The following is an 18,653-nucleotide window of genomic DNA, read 5'->3' on the forward strand; positions in this document are numbered from 1 at the left end:
CTTAACTCGGTCGTCTGAGATTTAAGGGTTCAAAAGTTGCTTCAGCCAAATTAGTTTATTCTACATCTTTTGTTATATCAAAGCGCAGAAACAAAGTAACAAACAATTCCATTTCTAAAAGTAAGAACAATCTAGTCTGAAACACTGAATACAATAATAGTTTACCTTCCAAAGTATGGTAAGCCAACACAAAACTGTGCGTGACAGCCTTTGATAAAAACAAAATTAAGTGTCTCGTCAACCACAATATTACTAAACGAAATATTATTTACTTATTTCAGTTACACGCTTACAAAATGTTCTAGTTTGTTTTTGATAGAAAATGGACAGTTAGTATATTTGAACACGCCTTGATGACAAATGATTTGATCTTCACAAATTACAAATTATCACAGCATAAGGCGTGGCTTGACAAGATGTTGGTACCAAACTACTGGAAACAATAGTTTTAGCTGACAACATTAGGAAAGCGCTGTTTCACTTGCATCTAAGCGTATGTTTCTTGTACGTGTTCTAATTAAAACTTAATATATTCGTATAACTTCATAGAAGTACGTGCTGAAGCTCTGCAAATATACGACAAATCTTCTCTACATTATTCACCAAATGTCAGAAAATTACTTTCTATTTTACATTATCAGTTAGGGCAATATATTTCCCCGTCCTCAATATAAAAATAATTGCTCTAAAGACCGCTATTTTAACAGCATTAGGTCCCGAGCAAAGAGGGAAAGAGGAAAAACACGGAATATTTCATCTACTTAACATTCCGCGCAAGCAAAGCATCAGAGAGAAAGGGTTGTACTATAGACAGGCTGCGAAGGTTATATGACATGGCAATATTACATAACTTGAAGTTTGCCTTCGTGGATGACTTGCGCCGCAGTAAAGATGCTTACATTCACGGAAAAGCTGAAACATAGGTACCCAAGTACTACAGGCAAACTTCGTACATTTTGCAAACAAAGTGCTTTCGACGACTCTTGACGGCCATTTTAACAGCAATTAGGAGTTTCCTAATGTTATTTTTATTTTGTCTTTTGCCCTACAATTACAGCGACGTTAGTCGGAAAACTCCCTTTTCTTTGTTGTGCCCTTGGGGCTCTAAAATAGTAAGCCCTCTTCGGACGCAAGAATGTTAAACGTAACCTATGTCACTCCGGAATAGTGTAGCGTACGATTTGGGAAAGAATTCAAAGTAGTTCCAGAAATAACCTTTATGTAAAGCTGAAGAAACTAATAGGTTTTCCTCTTTTGGTATGTATTTAATATAATAGTAACGTAGGTATACTTAATGTTATTTTTGAAATCACGTAAATATTTACAAGTTCCTGCTACATATACTTGCGAGAATATACAGGATAATCAACACCTAAAGCCATGTCTAATCGCTCGCAAAAAGGTTGTTTATCCTTCCCTAATTCATACGATCCCTCGATCGCCAACCGACGAAGCCTATTCATCATTGACAACATAACACCTATATCATTCGGTCGATTGATTTAATGACCGATTGGCATCTAAACCTGTCCCGAAACTCCTCACGGGCCGTACATCAAGTTTATGGGATCCAGAAGTGAGCCGTGCCCTGACTGACATTGAAGGGATTAAAGCCAATTTCAGGGAAACTTTTCTACTAACACACATCGCTGGCTTTGTTTCCTCAGACCGGAACGGATTACACAGCTACAACGCGGTTTTAAAGTTCATGGCATATTTAGTAGTGTTAATCCCGGATTTGTTTGATCAAGATTAGCTCGTAAATCGACACTTAATGATGATGTTCTTTTTAAATTATGAGATAAACCGAAATCGATGATTATTTATTGGATTTGAGATACCGCGAATTAAGCTAATTTATTCATAATTTTTTCATTATCTATGCAAAGATCGTGAGAAAACAAGCATTTATTAAAAACGTCAAGATAACTACCGCTTTAATCTACCTCTACAAACCAGACTGGGCCTATAAACGATTGCGAATCTAGGCCGTAGGCCGTTCTCTTTCATAGAATCCTAAAACTGGTAACATTATTATATGCTAATGAAGTTATGAAACCTTTACAACTTTTACCGAACAAAAGCCACGGACAAAGTAATATTATTGCAAAAATGAATTCCATTGTTCTACTTTCATATCTGGAATCTCCAACTGATGTCCATTGGAAGAAATAGCCAATGTCATCAAGCTAAACATTTATGTCTCGAATTTTGATATTTCCGCTTCTAAAACAAAAATTGGTAAACGAGGAAAATTGTGTACTTCAAAAATATTTTTCCAATAGCCTCTCGAGATGCTAGAAATAAGTAGCAGAACAGAAATGGAACATTTTTACAATTTACCGTCTCAAATATGGTTCGATCTTAGCTTTCCGAGTCGGACCCGAGAAAAATAATAAAGAGAAAAGTTTTGTTAATTACGCTACGTCCCTTCTCAAAGAAGACGTAACTTGTTGAGATAAGTCCGGCGCGATATGTGACTATCTTGACGATGACCCACACTGATAGTTATAAGATTATATCCGTGTTCAATGCTATAACAAATAACAGCCGAAGAATAACTTTTAAAACCTCCTATAGCGGATAAGGGATGAAATTGGTCAGGCGTGTAATTTAAGGAAAAAATAGGGTAAATAGGATTTTTCGATATAGGCAGTTTCGAATAACCAACAATGAGTTTTCAAAGAAAGCCCCATCGGATTACGTACGCGGATTTATAAAGGGACACGATAACGCCGACACGTCATTAGACGAACATAATGTTCCAGTGTCGGAAAGCGTAAACATAACTCACATGTATCTGCAGATAATCGCACTGATAACGATAAGTCAACGACCTCATCATAATTCGTACGAGACTCGTATCTGTAGGCCGCTCCAGAGCGCGCTTCATAAAACATTCATGTGAAGTGGATAATCAATTTTTACGTCACAATCATACGTTACGAAGACGGAATTATTTAATACCGGGTTTGTTTTGTTATTGAAGACGCACTCAAGAGCCTCCTTCACGGGAGTAATTTCAAAGATGGGTTTAATGGATTTTAATGATTCGGAACACTTCTGTGCCAAATCTGGAACAGATTACGAGAGTAAGCTGCTTTTATTCTTTGGCTTTATGCTTTGAATCTGGGCGGATGATAGCAGGTACGTGCAGACAAAGTCTAAAATGTGACGGAACATTTTACACTCCGTATTGGGGGATTTCGAAAACCAGGCTGTACCTACAAAGGCGAAGTACTAAAATTTTGATCCGATTACATCAGTAAAACATGAGAGGATCTCGAAATAAGCTACTAGTTACTACTATCATCACATAAGTAATAAAGATATTATTTTCCAAAATGTACATGAATCCTTGGGCCAAATAACATGTCCTAGAACCAAGGAAAGAGACATCTGTCGTAGATACCTGCTCGTGACATATTACGGCCAAGAGGGATAAATCTGCGGATTCATGCATTTCCATTTACTTTCTCTTTAGACATTGTAATGTTACTGCTGTAAGTCTATACATATACTTCATTGGAGTAGGCTCTTAACTACTGATAGATAATCTTGATGTGACTTGAAATGCGGTTAAATGTAAATGCTTGATCAATTGAATCATTAGTTTATTTCTTGAATATATCAAGCTTGTCATAGAGTCATCATCATCTGCCTAGCCTTTTCCCTGAAGAGCATAGTCTGAGTTTTATTGTAACAGCAGTAGTTTGTAGTTATAGACAGCTAATCGGTCATGCGGCCCACCGCGATTTGACGCCAATGAAAGTGCTATGAATGACGGGTAGGGCTGTCACAACTATATAGATAATTCTGTCATATAGCAATTGAGGTGCGAAAAGCAATAATTTATTATTGTGCATCTTTTTATTTCGTGACTAATAAATAAAAACTTTGGACGTGTGGAATCGTGAAACAAGTTTTTTACAAATTCTAAGTAATATTTATAAACACGGATATGGGTTTTACTTGTGACATTTGACACCAAAATAAAATTAATTTACGCGGTGTGTTTCCCAAACGAGGACACCTGCTTATCAAACATTTTAAGATGTATCGCAATTGCAATCTTTTCATATCAAAATTATCTATGGTAATACCCGTAAAATTACCATTCTTATCATTTTTATTTATTTGCATTGCAAATTTTTAATCGCTCTAGGATTAAATGCTTGAATTTTCCTTGTTTTTTTTTTTAAGTGGCAACCCTATAACAACACATGATATGCCGTGACGGTATAATATAATTCATTACTTTCAATCGTTCGCAAATCGTACTACTCTTGAAAAACTTGATATTCTAGTTTTACTGTCAATAAATTCTAACTCTAGACAGTCCATCACAAAGATAGGAACATTTGTTTTAGGATAAAAACTATTCTAACATCCGATGTGTAACTATGCAGTAGTATATTTTTTTCATTATTTTTACATTTTTAGGGTTCTCTAATCAAAAGGCAAAAACTTTTTATTTATGTGTGAACATTGGCAATATAGCAACATGGCTGTGTAATTTATTAAAAACCAGGCTATTATTGACAGTTTTTGCCTCGAGAAGTTTCTATTTGCAGTCACAGGCAATGCCAAAGTTTTTCAATTTAAACATTGTTAGGTTCTAACCTGTGACATCGATTTCAAACACTGAGGATCGCAAAACTGAACCTTACTCTAGTACCTAAGTACTACTTAGTTAAAATTTGATATAAGTGAATGACTCGAAATCTGTGCCTAATACAAAATATATGATTCAATTACAAAAAAAATATTTTGTTTTATATATATTATGGTAATTTTTATTATTGTTTTTACAATCACCTCATTTATTGTGCTACAAATTTTTATAATCTATTTCTACAATGTACACACTATACAAGTATACATATATACAAACTTAAGCTACTTATCTTTATACAAAACTAAAAATAAAATACTATATACAAAATATATATAAACATAAAACATAAAATATAAAAGAGCATCGATCAGGCGTCGAAGTATTCCTCCGCATCACTGTCCTCCGGAAACGTGCCCAGAAGACTGGCTGTATTGCCACGTTGAATGGCAATGCTAATTCTTTGTCCGAAGAATAAGCCAGCCCTCTGGTCACGCGAAGCGTCGACAAGCCTTTTCGCGATGTCCTTATAAAGTAACCGCGAACTCGGGCCCCATGGTCCGAGCGTTTCGACCCCAAACGGCTCAAAAGTATAGTTCCCAATAAGGTTACTATACTTGCGCCGCTTGGTGGTCTCTGCAGAAGCAGCAGCCGCACCAGCATGACCTGCCGTGCAGGGAAGATGCGATGGCGCCAGGGTGTCGACGCAAGTTGCATCCCACACCAAGGGCCTACCTAACTTCCATGGCAACAACGTCATACCATCTGGCCTCTTTCCATCGTCACGTACCAGTCCATTAGGCTCTAACACGGCTGGCACGCCGGCGGTGGAAAGAGCACAACGGATAATGTCGTTAATGCTGGCATGCCGTGCAATACGACCAGCACTTCTGCAGCACGACAGACCATGGTGCCCGAGGCTGTCGACGGCTTCACCGCAATGGCAGCGATGCGGAGCAACACAGGGAGCGCCTAACCGTAAGCATGTAGCGATGCGGAACGTTGTGTCATCCAGCATAGTGCCTATGCTAGATGACGGGATCGCCTGTAACCAGAGGCCCGACTCCCACTCTCCCACAGCCAACAAACGGGCACGCTCAACAGCACTATTACACGTATTTAATAGATTACTCCGTATAGTGCAACAGAGCGGCCCGTCCCATTGTCTCTGAGAGCAGCGGTTGCCGGGCAAATCCGTATTGGGAGTAGCCATTTTCCAGGCATCCAGCGCATCGGTCAAACACGGTACTTCAACATCAACCAGTGCAGAAGACGACAATATCTTTCTGGTTAACGTATCAGTACCGTGAACCGAGGAGAGGAATGCCGGTAAACTAACACTTGAAATTTTGGGGACGCCGAGACCTCCCATGCGTATTGGGAGTGCAGCTTGCTGCCAGGCTCGATCGTCCAAGGCCACATTGAGGATGGAGGTGAGGGTGCTTCTGATAATTTGGTCAACTTTGTCCAAAACTTGTGGGTGCTTCCATATATGTGAGGAGCGAAGAATATAAGTAAATTTTGGTCCAATGGTTGTTTGTTCATTAATTTAATGTTGTTGTGCTCTTGTGATTTACCCTACTTGTTTTAAATCTCTCTATCGCTTTAAGGTTGACTATAAGAGAACCCAATTCTGGGTTAAGCTCGCCGTTGTACATAATCTTTCTGTATTTTTTGTGTGTTTCGTATATTAAGTATGTATTTCCTGATTACTCAAGGTACAGAACCCATTTTACACCCGTACAAACTCACTTGACCGGTTTATTTTATTTTACGTAGAAACATCGGAATCAAATTGAGACAAAGTGTGTAATAGTACATTTCGCATATTGTTGATATTTACATGCGATTAGCATGCAAAAGGGAGCGATTGTATTAACATGGAGATCGATTCGATCGAACTTTGTACTTCATACAAACTTTTTGTGCCTAGTCTTTGAGTTTTACGAGAACAAATAGGTAGAAAAAGGTGGATAAGTCTAATTTTTTTTAATTATAGTAGGCTTATTTTAATTACATTAGCCCCTGAAATTACGTACGACCGACAGCTTTAAAATTTTGTGAGACTTCGTAAAATAAAATAAATCAGTAGCATGTAATTAGAAACTAAAATAAACTATATGGAGGTATCTAACGATACGTAAAACGTGTCTAAAAAATTCTGCTGTTTCCACGTACATTATAAAAACAAATAATAATATGTCGTACGTGTAGTTTAGTACAAACAGTTCCACTCTAACAATTATTGCATGTTATCGACTACAACATACGCGACAACATGATTAAAAAAACTGTGAATATGAGGTATAATTCATATCTAACGATATACAAAAGGCATGTCGCGTGATCTTCTAAAAAAGCCATTGAGATTCTCTCTTCATGTTGGTTCTTAAAACCTCGAACACAAAACTCATTTTTTTGCAAAAACCTTGCAATTTGCGCACAAACAAAATAAATCAAAGCAAAATAAAAGCTAAATAACAGCTATGCTCGTAATGAGCTCATAGTAACTTTACAGAACAAACATTATCAGGAGTTTCGTGAAAACCACTGAAGCACTCGCATAATTTTCTAGAAAATTAACATAGAACCATGGTGCCACATTTTCCAAGAACATAACCAATACGTATAACCCAACACCGATATTACCAGAATCTATTTCTGCGGCAATATTTACAAGTACAGTCAACACCTAACTTAATGGCCATTCCATTTAAATCCTATTTAATAAACTACAAACCACAGCCGAGTTTACGCTTGACGAAGTTCAAATTCTCCAATGCGGGCGAATATTCACTGCTACGAGTATTTCCTAAACATTGCCGTCCTAATTCTAGTTATAGTCCGCTTTGTTTTTCAAAGGCTGGCCTCGAATAAACTGAGTTCAAAGTGGAATAAAATGTACTGGCCGTACACAGTTTATAGTCTTTGTTAATAGTGACACAGATTATTATGTTGAAATGGTGATTGTTTTTTTAGGTAGAATACGTTTTTAAGGTCCATTAAATTCTAGCAATACCTACAACAAAAAGTATTTTTGAATAAAAAGTTGTGCAGCGTGTTTTTTTTGTACCTACTGGTCTATCAATTTATGTACTTTGTTTAACTCTGATCTCAAGGCTTGGTGGCAAGGTTCTACCTTATAGTTGTATATTTTCTATCTTATTCTTGTATCTTTAAATCATTAATAAAATAAAACTCCATCAGAAAGAAATAGGATCTGTAGAACCAAGTTACATTGCCTAACTTTTCCGCAGAAACCTCGTAACTGCCATCCCAAGCATCGTAAGTCTGAAAGTCTCCTCAACTGTGAACCTGTTAACCTGCTTTTATCTGTACGCATGCTTTCCTAATTGGTTTCCGGAGGCAAAATGCATCTCGTTACACTAACGAGTACCAAACCTCAGCAACTTCAGCAAAGTTACATAGCAAGTTTCCAAGAAAAAGTATTGAATTTTCCCAAATCGAAGTTCAACTTAGCTTTAGAGCCTAAGGGGTCTTAGAATGTGAGTTTCTTCAGTATTTGAAGAGCAAAGGGTTTCATGTAGCTTTAACAGATCAACAAATATCATTCATCATGTATTACCAGTAAGACTTTATCAAAATAACCAGAGCCTCCACGTGGAATTCTGTGCAAACACAGCTACATGTGCCTACAGCCCAGCGGCAAACATGAAAAGTCAAGTATTATACATTATATAATCTGCACTGCCTTTTGAAGTCTCGTAGCCTCAAGCGAATTTAATTTTTGCAAGTCCCTTACAAGAAACGTATGTGGGGTAAGATCCTGAAAACAAATAACGCGTTTTTTTCTCGAATCTTATAACGTTCGGAATATGTTTATTTGTTGAGTGGCATACGACCTTCGGTGAAAAGAAATTTTGCGGAACGAAATTGCGAATTGTGGATCCTTAAGAGCGGGAAAATGTTGGAAATTTTCGGTGGAGAAGAGAATATATTTTTGCAGTTTCTTGTTCATACAGAGTAATTAACAAAATGAGCGCTTCGCTTTGTCGGCTCATGGCACACGAGTGCTATGTATGTAGACGTGTAGTGTTCAAGCACTTACGTATTTAGGTGAGACGTTTTTTCCTGCATAATCGACGGTCGTGACGATATTAATGCTGGTAGCTTTGAGAATATTTTAAAATATTTTTTAACCTAATATTTTGTTACGCCACTGGCCGTGTCGTCTGCTGAGCGTATTTCATTTGTTCAATTTTGAGGGTGGGATTTTGTCCCGCACTATCATAACATAATCACTACTTTCATCGACCTTGAACTCCGTACTTACATCGAGCCTATGATTAAAAAAACATCCATTTAACAAAATAATACGCAGTTGTTCGAAATTGAAGGTTACTTTTCAAATAAGGCTAAACGACAGTCACTAAACAATTTAAACCCAAAAATCAGAGAAAAATATTCCTACAAAATTAACCTTGAAAAACCTAAAAGCAAAAATGACGGCCATATTAATTAGAAGACATTAAGGGAACATTCGTACAAACAAGAGCACTTTACTAAGACCGGCCTAAGTTTTATAGCGCACTGGCAACACCGCAGGCTTAAGAGTCGTCGTTAGTGGGTTCTAAACCAGGCGCATTACTTTGTGCAATTTGTTTTATAACCAACTGCTTGGAAACGGTGATGGTAAACTTGTAGGAGAACGGGCCTAGACTGTAATTGAATCCATGAATTAAGATTTTTTTTGAATGAGGAAGAATCTAGATCAAAGGGAAGAAAGAACACAAAGACGTTGATTACTCGTTTATAGTATGTACTCTAGAAAAACAACCATCTATATTTTCTCAGTTCCACGAGTCATACTGCACCTTATAACAAACGGCATAAGATCTAAAATCGAACAGGATTATACCACTCACCCAAACTCCAGTTCATCAGGTGTCAGCATGAGGATATCATCATCAATGGTCAGCTGACACTCAGTCTCAATCTCGTCGTACGGGAAGAACCTGTTGGATAGCTTGTTCTCTTTGGTTCGAATCACTTTCAACGGCTTGTTTATAACTGGCCATTCTGAAGCTGTGGACAAACGTCAAAGTTAGTGTCGGGTAACATAGATATTACGATGTAAATGGACATTGAACTGGAAAGACATTCGATTTTTCACTTATTTGAGAAATAAATAGGTGAAAATTAATAACTACAACCACGGTCAAATTCAGCATTTTAGGAAAGCCTAATTATCTAAAGGCATTAATTGTCTTATTTCTAGCATGTGGTTTGGAAAACTCATTGGTATATAAGAAATGTTAGAAATAGATAAATTCAAAATGGGTCTTATCTTCATTATGTTGAAATATCATGGAACAAAATAGTTATTTCAATGAAACAGAATAGGTAAACAGTTTTGTTCCAACTTTGTAATACGCCGTCACAATGTAGGGCAACGTTTGGCCTTTTGAAGAAAGAAACCATCTGAGCAAATCTAAACTTCTACATTTTAAACATGTAACTTTCAAGTGGGTCTTTTTTATGGCTCGGAATTCTGAGGAGGTCTCCAAGTTAGATTATGCACCCTTTAAACTTGGTACCAATGAAAGCTTTCTGCCTTATATTCGATACTATGTATATTTGACGAATAATGGAGAAGGAAAACATCCAGAAAAACCAAACTTCTAAGACATTCGGGAGACCAATTTCTTTATATAGGAAGAGGCATTGAGAGATTATAAAGAGGTCGATATTGTTTTTTATTCCAGCAATCGGTCAGCGTAATAGGTAATCCTGCAATGGACGTTGATTTGTCGCGAACTGGTCATGTACAACACCAATAACTCTTCCCATTTTAGACGACAACAACATACAGACCTTTCCAATACAGATAATAAATCGGACCCGATTTATTTCTTACATCCAATAGCTTGTTCAAATCGAACGGTAGAAACAGCTCATTTTATGGCGCAGAAATTCAACGCAATAAAGTTATGTTTCCCAACTTTGAAAAAGAAAAATTCAGACGAAAAACAACGCCTGTTTATCATTATAATTACATTAATTACTAAACACCCGTAATATTGTAGAAGAAAATTTCCATATTAGCGAAAAAAACAGATCCGATTTACATATTATTGGCAGGCATAAGCCAAATGATGCAAATATTGTATTACGCACAGCGCAAATGTACCCCTTTTCCATTAGAATTAAGTTCAAAGTCCATCATGCGTCAAATGCTAAAGATTCTGCATGTACAAAACCGGTTAAAATTGACTTTATTCCGTCTAAATAAGATTGAAAGTTGGTTGCATCATATTTTTGCCGTCAATGCTTTGTTTCACTGCATGCGTATTGATATCTGGTTTATCTACTAATTTGCACGTGTACATATTCAATTAGTTTTTATTTGCACCTGTTTAACTAATTTAACAGTTGAGGTGTTTCTATGGAATTCTGAATATCCAGTAAAGGTGAATTCTAAAGGGAATTTTCCTTTTTATATTTCTTGCGAAGTCCCTCGAGAGGTGAATATAAAAAACTTAATAAAGGCGAGGTTTTACAAGCGTTTTCCTACCTTTTACCTAAGGGTTTGCTGTTAAGGGATTGGCGCTCTCCAAAGGCTAGAGGACGACCTCTATTATAGTGCAGATACAATATCTTCTTCGTATCTACTTCGTATATTATGCTATTATAATATCGAACAAACTCTCCACAATTCCCGGTGGATCCTCTTTATCTGTCTACTGGAGCAAATTTAAGACCTCACATGCACACGTTACTACTCCTTAGAGCCAAAGTGTGCTCGATACTTTGAGAATTAACGATTTCATCGCTTTTCTGAACCACGATGATGCGATTGTGAAGCAAGGTGCTTAAGAGCGATTCTGCAGAAAATCGCTTCTTGTTGTTGTAGGTTGTATTACACAATCTAATTCGAACACTGCTTCAAATTATACCTATCAAACGGTTCCAATTCTATGCATGAGATAAGATCTATACTTGAGTAACATTCTAGAATGACCTGCCTAAACTTATCGCCCTTATTTTGACCCTTAAGTGCAAGATAGTTACGAAAGTCATTATGGGTTCATTAGCCGTTTTATCAAGGATTATGATTAAGTTACGACTAAGTGGAGAACGTTCTTAGAAACTAGAACACAATAGGTAATAACTCTTACTCGCACACATACAAAACTAGTGCTTATTTTTGCGTGAACTAGTCCTAAATTTGCATACACGCTAAAATTAAATGCTAGAACAATTAAGTTGTAGTAAAAATGCTGAACAATTAAGGTGGGATTAATAGTGAAACGATTAAGCTATTACTTTCTTGGTTTTTCAAGAATACTTGGCGATTAAAAGCCGGAAGAATTAGAGGTCGTTTACAAGCGCTGAGAAATGAAACATGTTTCGCAGTCAAGCAGGTGTGAAGTGGTTTTAATATGAAGTATATGATTATGAATAATTTATCGATGTGAACAAATACAGGTGATTTGGGGACATTTATTTGACACACAGAGTTATAAATAAATTCTATAACAACATCAAAGCTAAGGAAACCGTTTCAGAGGTCAGCACAAATGTTATATGAAAATTAACGGACGGAACTTGTTTACGTGACGTGTTTCGTTATGACAACGTGATGTTTCAGTTTTCAGGGAGGGATGCTAGTGTGACCCGCATTGCCAAAAATGGACATTGCTGACCCAGGTAAATTCTGTATTTTCGAGATTAAATAAAGCCGAAATCTCTCAGGGATTATAAAATATGTATAATGTATTTTAATACATTGGGTGTTTATGTTTTTATAAATAAAAACATAAATAACCTAACGCATAAATTTAAATATCAAGTTGAGTGGTTTTTAATTAAAATACGGAGATATCGAAGCGTGGAGGTCAAGGTTTTAAAACGGAGCAACTTGGTTATGATAATGAGTGCCATCACAATAACTTAATCAGGCCAGTCCCGGCTTTCTTAGTTACGGTCTAACGATAAAACGACATAACCGATTTAGATAAAAGTCCATCTGAGACTGGTGAAGTTAAAAAGATAAACATTACAAGAGTGTTAGGCGTTACCGTTTCTTTTTTGATGCGAGTGATAACCACGGCTATAGCCTACCTATAGGTACAGCTATCTTTCCTTATAAAAGTATAAATTGGCCTAAACATGGTTGGGACGCACTTCCTAATGAGCGATTCAAGACGAGTTTCTTTATAGGCACTGCCCATAATGGCAGTAAAATGTAACTGAATAAAATTACTCGGTAACTGCGTTTAGCACGAACGTTGAAATGTAATCGGCACGTATGAGTGATTTTCGAACTAAAATATGAGTATGCTAAAGAAAAAAATACTTTAAAGTACAATTTAAACCTAATAGTCAAGTACATTTAAACTCATAATCCCATAAATCCGAAAAACCTTTAAATGATCTCGTATCCAAAAAACATCAGTCAGGAACATCTATGCTGTATTCGTAAGTTCCCAGTCATTGCAAATCTAATAGATCGCATGACAATCAACGATCATGTAATCGTAAATCAAAGATAGACCCACAATTATACTGTCAGACACGATGACGCACATTCACACAACCATTAATTATAAACAATGTAAAAATAATGCGCGTCGCGTCCATGAAAACGGAAAAAATGCTATGTTTCGCTAGTCTTCGTATAGTGAAAATATAGCAAAAGTGGGTTATACATATCCACATTAGCTACTCATAGGCCGGTAAATGATAATTTCTTTGCTGATTGTTAAATACAAATCATATAGTTTTGGCATTATGCACGGCCACAATCACTATTAGCTGCTTCAAATTATATCAAAATCCCAAAGCGTGCATATTAGCATTTTTCTCTGTGGATTTTTTCAAAAGTGTCTCAGAGTTTTTTGTAAGAGAACGCGTAATTTAACCTTTTGTAAGTTACGAAAGTCATATAAAGTTAAGCGAAGAAGTTATAAAGTTTGACCCTAAAGATTTGCTAATCAGTCCTTTGCAAAGTCTATGTAGGTAAGTCCAAATTGGACACATCGCGTGTGCCCCACAAATATCATTATGAAGAACAGCAATAAAGCAAAGCTTTACTATACTACGAATAACACCTAAAAACTTTGAATGACACCGTAAACAACAGCCGTAAAGTTAAAACTGAGCTAAATGAAGTAAATCACGCTCAGGATTGACGGAAACACTGACGACGCCGACGAACATTTTATATCCGTCGTGACTAGTTTAGTATTCACAATTTAGGCTCGTTTACATCAAACAACAACTCAAAATAAGCTCTATAGCTACTGAAATAAGATCTATATTTATTCAAACATATATGAACACAGGTCTTAGACTCGAACAAGTCGATTAACACGATTTCATAATTAGCAGCACTGATGATCTGATTTATGGTTTAATCATTGTTTGCTGTCAGCTCTTTGATAAATGACGTCTGGTTTAAAATATTCGATTAAATGTCGCATCATGTTGGTCAATTTGATGACCTGACATGTCCAACAAATTGTTGTTTAGCTTTACTTGTAGACTTGTTCCCAGAACAAAAACAAATGAAGGGATTTTTACATCTCCCCCTAAGTATACCTCGGTCTTTCGAGCCACATCTATTCAAAATTCCAAAAAAAATACTAAATGTAAGTACTTACAAGGAGGCGGCGCCTTCTTCTGGTTATTCCACACGACGAGTATCTTGGCAAGGCTCGGCGTCCGCACCAGTTTGGACACCAGGGCAAACAGGCTATCAACCCGGTCGTACGTCAGTATGACCGCGGTGAAGCCAGCCGCTTTGGAAGCCGTCACCGGCAGGAACAGGGGGTTCACTGGACCGTACTGCGAGGAAAAAAAAGCATGAGTTCAGCTGGGAAAACTAACCCACTCTAACCCCCAAATGCCCTCGCAACCCTGAAGCTACAGAAGATTTGAGTGAATAAAGCCTTCTTCAAAAGACATGAATCAGAAAATCAATACACCGAATCCGCAAAAAAACTAATACATTACAATGTTATACTGACTTCTAATTTCGCACTTGATCGGATACCCCGGATCGCCGAAAAGGATCGAATAAACGAGAGACGAGTAATAAAATTATTTATTTATAACAAAGAGCCATTGTGAAAAGATCTATGGCAAGCAAATATTCTATCATACATGTTCAATCCGTAATAAGCCAAGGCTCGCTTCTCTCTGTAAAATGAGTCTAATCCCAAATTCAGCCTACAAATGGACTATTCCTATTTCGACATTTCAATGCTCACATGAAAATTGGAATTTCATAGCGATTTTTAATCGCAACCTACGTCAAAATGAATAACTGAAAGCACGGAACTGCGTACGAAATGAAACCGGTGTACGAGCCTGAATAAAAACGAGGAAATTGCGCTGTCGCTCACACCAGATGATGGGGCTAGTGATGGCTAATAATGTGAGCTATTCTGTGAGGTCCCTGAGAGTATGTAACTATAGATAGGTCGGTATTACGTGAACGTGAGGCCGACGCAATACAGGATCGTAGAGGATAAAGGAGCTTAGTACACGACATACAAACGGCTATGCCCCTGAACTAACTCGCTGGATGTCCCATAGTATCTATTGCCAATATTGTAAAGAGGATTGTGAGTTTGTTTATATGATGTTTATCTAGAAGCTCCCGGGACTAAATGGCTCGAGCGAAGATCGATCGTTGTCGTAATAAAGACTTAAATGTGTGATAGTAACACACTTTAGGATCGCTACCTAGCCTGGAAAGTGGTTTATATATCAGTCTGGCTTTAAGCATAATAAGGAACAAAAGATCGGTTTTAAAATATACGTCTAATCTCTGTCCTTAGTTTAAAACCGAACAAACCACGTAATTCTTCAACTCGAAGATAAGTATATCTCACTCGGGGTACATATTTGTAAAGAATAATAAAGAAGACAATAGGCACAGCAACGCCTGTTATATTCCTTTGCAAAATAAGCTTTGTCTCGTTAAGGATTTTTCCTTATTCGAGTGTAAGTCATTGCGATAAAAGCTTGAATCTCGACGTCTCCACTCGGCTTCGTTACATTATTCAAGAAACGAGTAGCAAAGTTTTAAACAAGCAAAAAGCTATTTAGAAAATTAAAAGACCGCGGTTTTTTTCTTGAAAGAGGTTCTCTTGTGACGAAGGTGGGCATATATTTAGACACATCGGCGTACGTCGGCTCTTTGACTGATTTCCGATACGTGACGTAGCCGCTAAGAGGACAAGGAGAGCATCAAGGGTATGTCGTACCTTTTGACCCAATTTATTGGGAGCATTTCTTATGCTAATAAAACCCACGGCCTAAAACTTCGAAAATACGTTAGAGAAAACATATTTTACACGTGACGCCCATTTGCTGCGATGGGAATATTATGCAAAAGAAATCCTTTGACATAACATTGAATGGTGTTGAATCATAGAAAATCGTGACATCCCGCGGAAGTGGGCACATCTGGCAACACTACAGGTGTAGCCTGTAGATACATACAGACGTAGATAGTCCACATGTTTTAATAAAACACTGCCATATGAGACCGAACGAGATATTACTTATTGCAACGTTTTCTGTTTGAACTTATACATTTTTGCATTACATTTTCAGTGTGGTACTTGTTTGCAAATAAAGATGTGTATCGGAGAGCTCATTTTATTCTGTATCAAAGCCGTTTCGGGGTCTCTTAGCAAACACGTACTCGAAACAAATATCTGTGTGTCACGCTCCTTTGTTTGATTCAAACTTCTAACTACATCAGAACGTCAGGTTGGGGCATTTTCGAAAGTTGACAAAACGATAAATAAATAACCAGAGACGTAAACCTAGTATTTTCCGCAAAGAGGAAGGAAGTCTTAAGATAGAAACATCTCGTGAGTCCATTTTATCTATTCGTTTAAAGTCCGAGCCGTGACGCATCTCTAAGAACTGAGAGGATCAATTCCACTTGTGATCCTTGCATTGCATTCCTTGTTTGGTCACGGAATGCAGTTCCAACCAGCTTTTACGAGTAGTTAGATCGCGTAGAATTAATTAAGTTTCATACTTGTCTGATATGAAATCTAGGTCAGAAACTGTATCTGGAGCTTGAAATTTTATCACGATCGACATCTTTCAAAACCACTAAATATCGATTATAGCAGAGGAAAATTGCTATCGGCTATAATGTATAGGGGAAACTTTTTACGGCTATTTAAGCACAATAGCTAACTAACTGAAGCAACTTAATTCGGCTAATTATTCGTCATTTCTTCGTCTAAAAACCGAACAAATGGAAACACCATAATTACATTACTTCTGACATAATTGGCTTTAATCCCAAGTTTGAAAACGTAGTATAACGCGTTTTCCCGCTACGAATAACACAATTAAGCCGCTAAGCTTTTATTCAATTGTTTTTACTGTAAGTTAACGTTTAAAGCAATTAAACAACTTTTCCCGCTTAAAGTTAAATGGCTAGTAAAAAATTATTTGCTCGATATAGGGAGGCAAACTGGCAGCTCATTTCGAAGTGAGGCTTTAGAAATTTCGACCAACCCAACGTTCGGTGTGTAATTTGTCCTCATCCGGTTTTCCAGACTGAGTCCTGCATGTTTCCGGCATATCCGTGTTTTATGGAATGCATTCGAATTCACACATGAAGAAGTTAGATGCTGGTTATTTCCGTTTTTTTCTCTTTATCTTTTTCATGAATCGCCTAGTGTTTGTAAGGAATATTATCTGGAAGAAGTGATCCGATTCGGAGGATTCCCTCAAAGATAGACAGCCGCTGTAAGTGTCGTTATCTGTATTTTGTTGTGTCACAAAAACACATTACGTGTAAACCTGTTTACGTGGAAAAGACGTAAGCAGATAAAAGCTTATAGTAACGCTTTTCTTTTTCAATAAAACATTGGGGGTAATAAGAATTTCATTTAAGTACTTTGGCAACTAACGTGATATTGTTTTTTTTAAGCCAAAAGCTCAAAAGGCCCTGTCCTAAATGCTGCTAAATTAAAATTCGTCAATTATTTGTCCAGTCAACCTCTTGAGAGACCTAACTCAACATGCATTGACCTGTTTAATATAATTCCAATGAGGCTCATCAGAAACAGGTTTTAACGGGGCCTAGGGTAAACTGGGTACGGTTGTGCCAGGGTACGGTAGTGACAGTCGCAATTGTAACGAAACTATACGTAATACGGGGGAGGGGTGTGAGGGAGAAAGACGTGGCTCACAAGCCTAAACACGTTCCCCAATATTGCGTTAGCCGGCGCAGGACGTTGACGTAAGCAGGAGCCCACATTGCTTTTCAACAATCAAAAGTAAGTATTTTTGTTCGATTTCTTTTCCTAATTTCTGTTATTTTTAAACAGATAGATTATCTTGTTATTTTTTTCTTTAAAAGTTGGACATTAATATTTAATTACAAGTGATTTCTTTTTACGTAAAGTATTTGGCAAAATCATGGCGAATTTTTGTTTTCAAAATGATGCGTTGAGTACGATTGTGACAATTTTTTTGGGTACGGTTGTGACGAATATCTATACATATAAAAATCTCATATTATTATTTTTTGCTTTTAGATGTCCAGAATACGTTTGTGGAAGACCGGAGAGAGCAGTATGATGTAAAAAAATATAAAGATGCCGATGAAGAAGCGAAACAAGGGATTTCGTAAGTGTAGCACAAGCTACAAGCCTTTCTACAGCTACAAGTTTTAACAGAGTAAATGTTGTTTTGTTGATTGTTAAAACTATGTTTGTAAGCTTATTAGGTTAAACATTTCTACAATAAAAGATATTATAGACCATTTTGATATATGTTTATGCGTGTCCCAACCGCCCTTGGTATGTGGCCGGTTGTGACACTTTCCCATTTTTTTTTAAATTGATCTTATGAGTAATACATTGTATTAAGGAACAATATATTAGTGTTTTTACGTACACAAATGTCCAAATTGCGATACAAGTTCCTTTTCTGGGAGCTAATTAGTAAAATAACAAAATTATTGGTGATCAAACGAAAATTGGCACAACTGTACCCAGTCTACCCTACTGATACCTGCATGTAACCTCCA

At 37.0% G+C, this 18,653-nt stretch overlaps 1 protein-coding gene and 1 long non-coding RNA gene across 2 annotated transcripts in view; one reads left to right on the plus strand and one right to left on the minus strand.

The window, feature by feature from the left end:
• Positions 1-18,653, minus strand: part of LOC110376090 (exostosin-2) — a 37,525-nt gene that overhangs the window by 11,508 nt on the left and 7,364 nt on the right. Inside the window, exons 3-4 of the mRNA XM_021334444.3 lie at positions 14,242-14,425; positions 9,502-9,661 (exon numbers count right to left, since the gene is read on the minus strand). Of these exons, the coding sequence (XP_021190119.2) occupies positions 9,502-9,661; positions 14,242-14,425 (344 nt within the window). The remainder of the gene's footprint in view (positions 1-9,501; positions 9,662-14,241; positions 14,426-18,653) is intronic.
• On the plus strand, positions 17,704-18,386 carry LOC135117180 (uncharacterized). Its single transcript, XR_010276681.1, has 2 exons — positions 17,704-17,898; positions 18,160-18,386. It is a non-coding gene; the product is annotated as an uncharacterized LOC135117180 (long non-coding RNA).

This window comes from Helicoverpa armigera, chromosome 7, assembly GCF_030705265.1.
Source record: "Helicoverpa armigera isolate CAAS_96S chromosome 7, ASM3070526v1, whole genome shotgun sequence".
NCBI lineage: Eukaryota > Metazoa > Arthropoda > Insecta > Lepidoptera > Noctuidae > Helicoverpa > Helicoverpa armigera.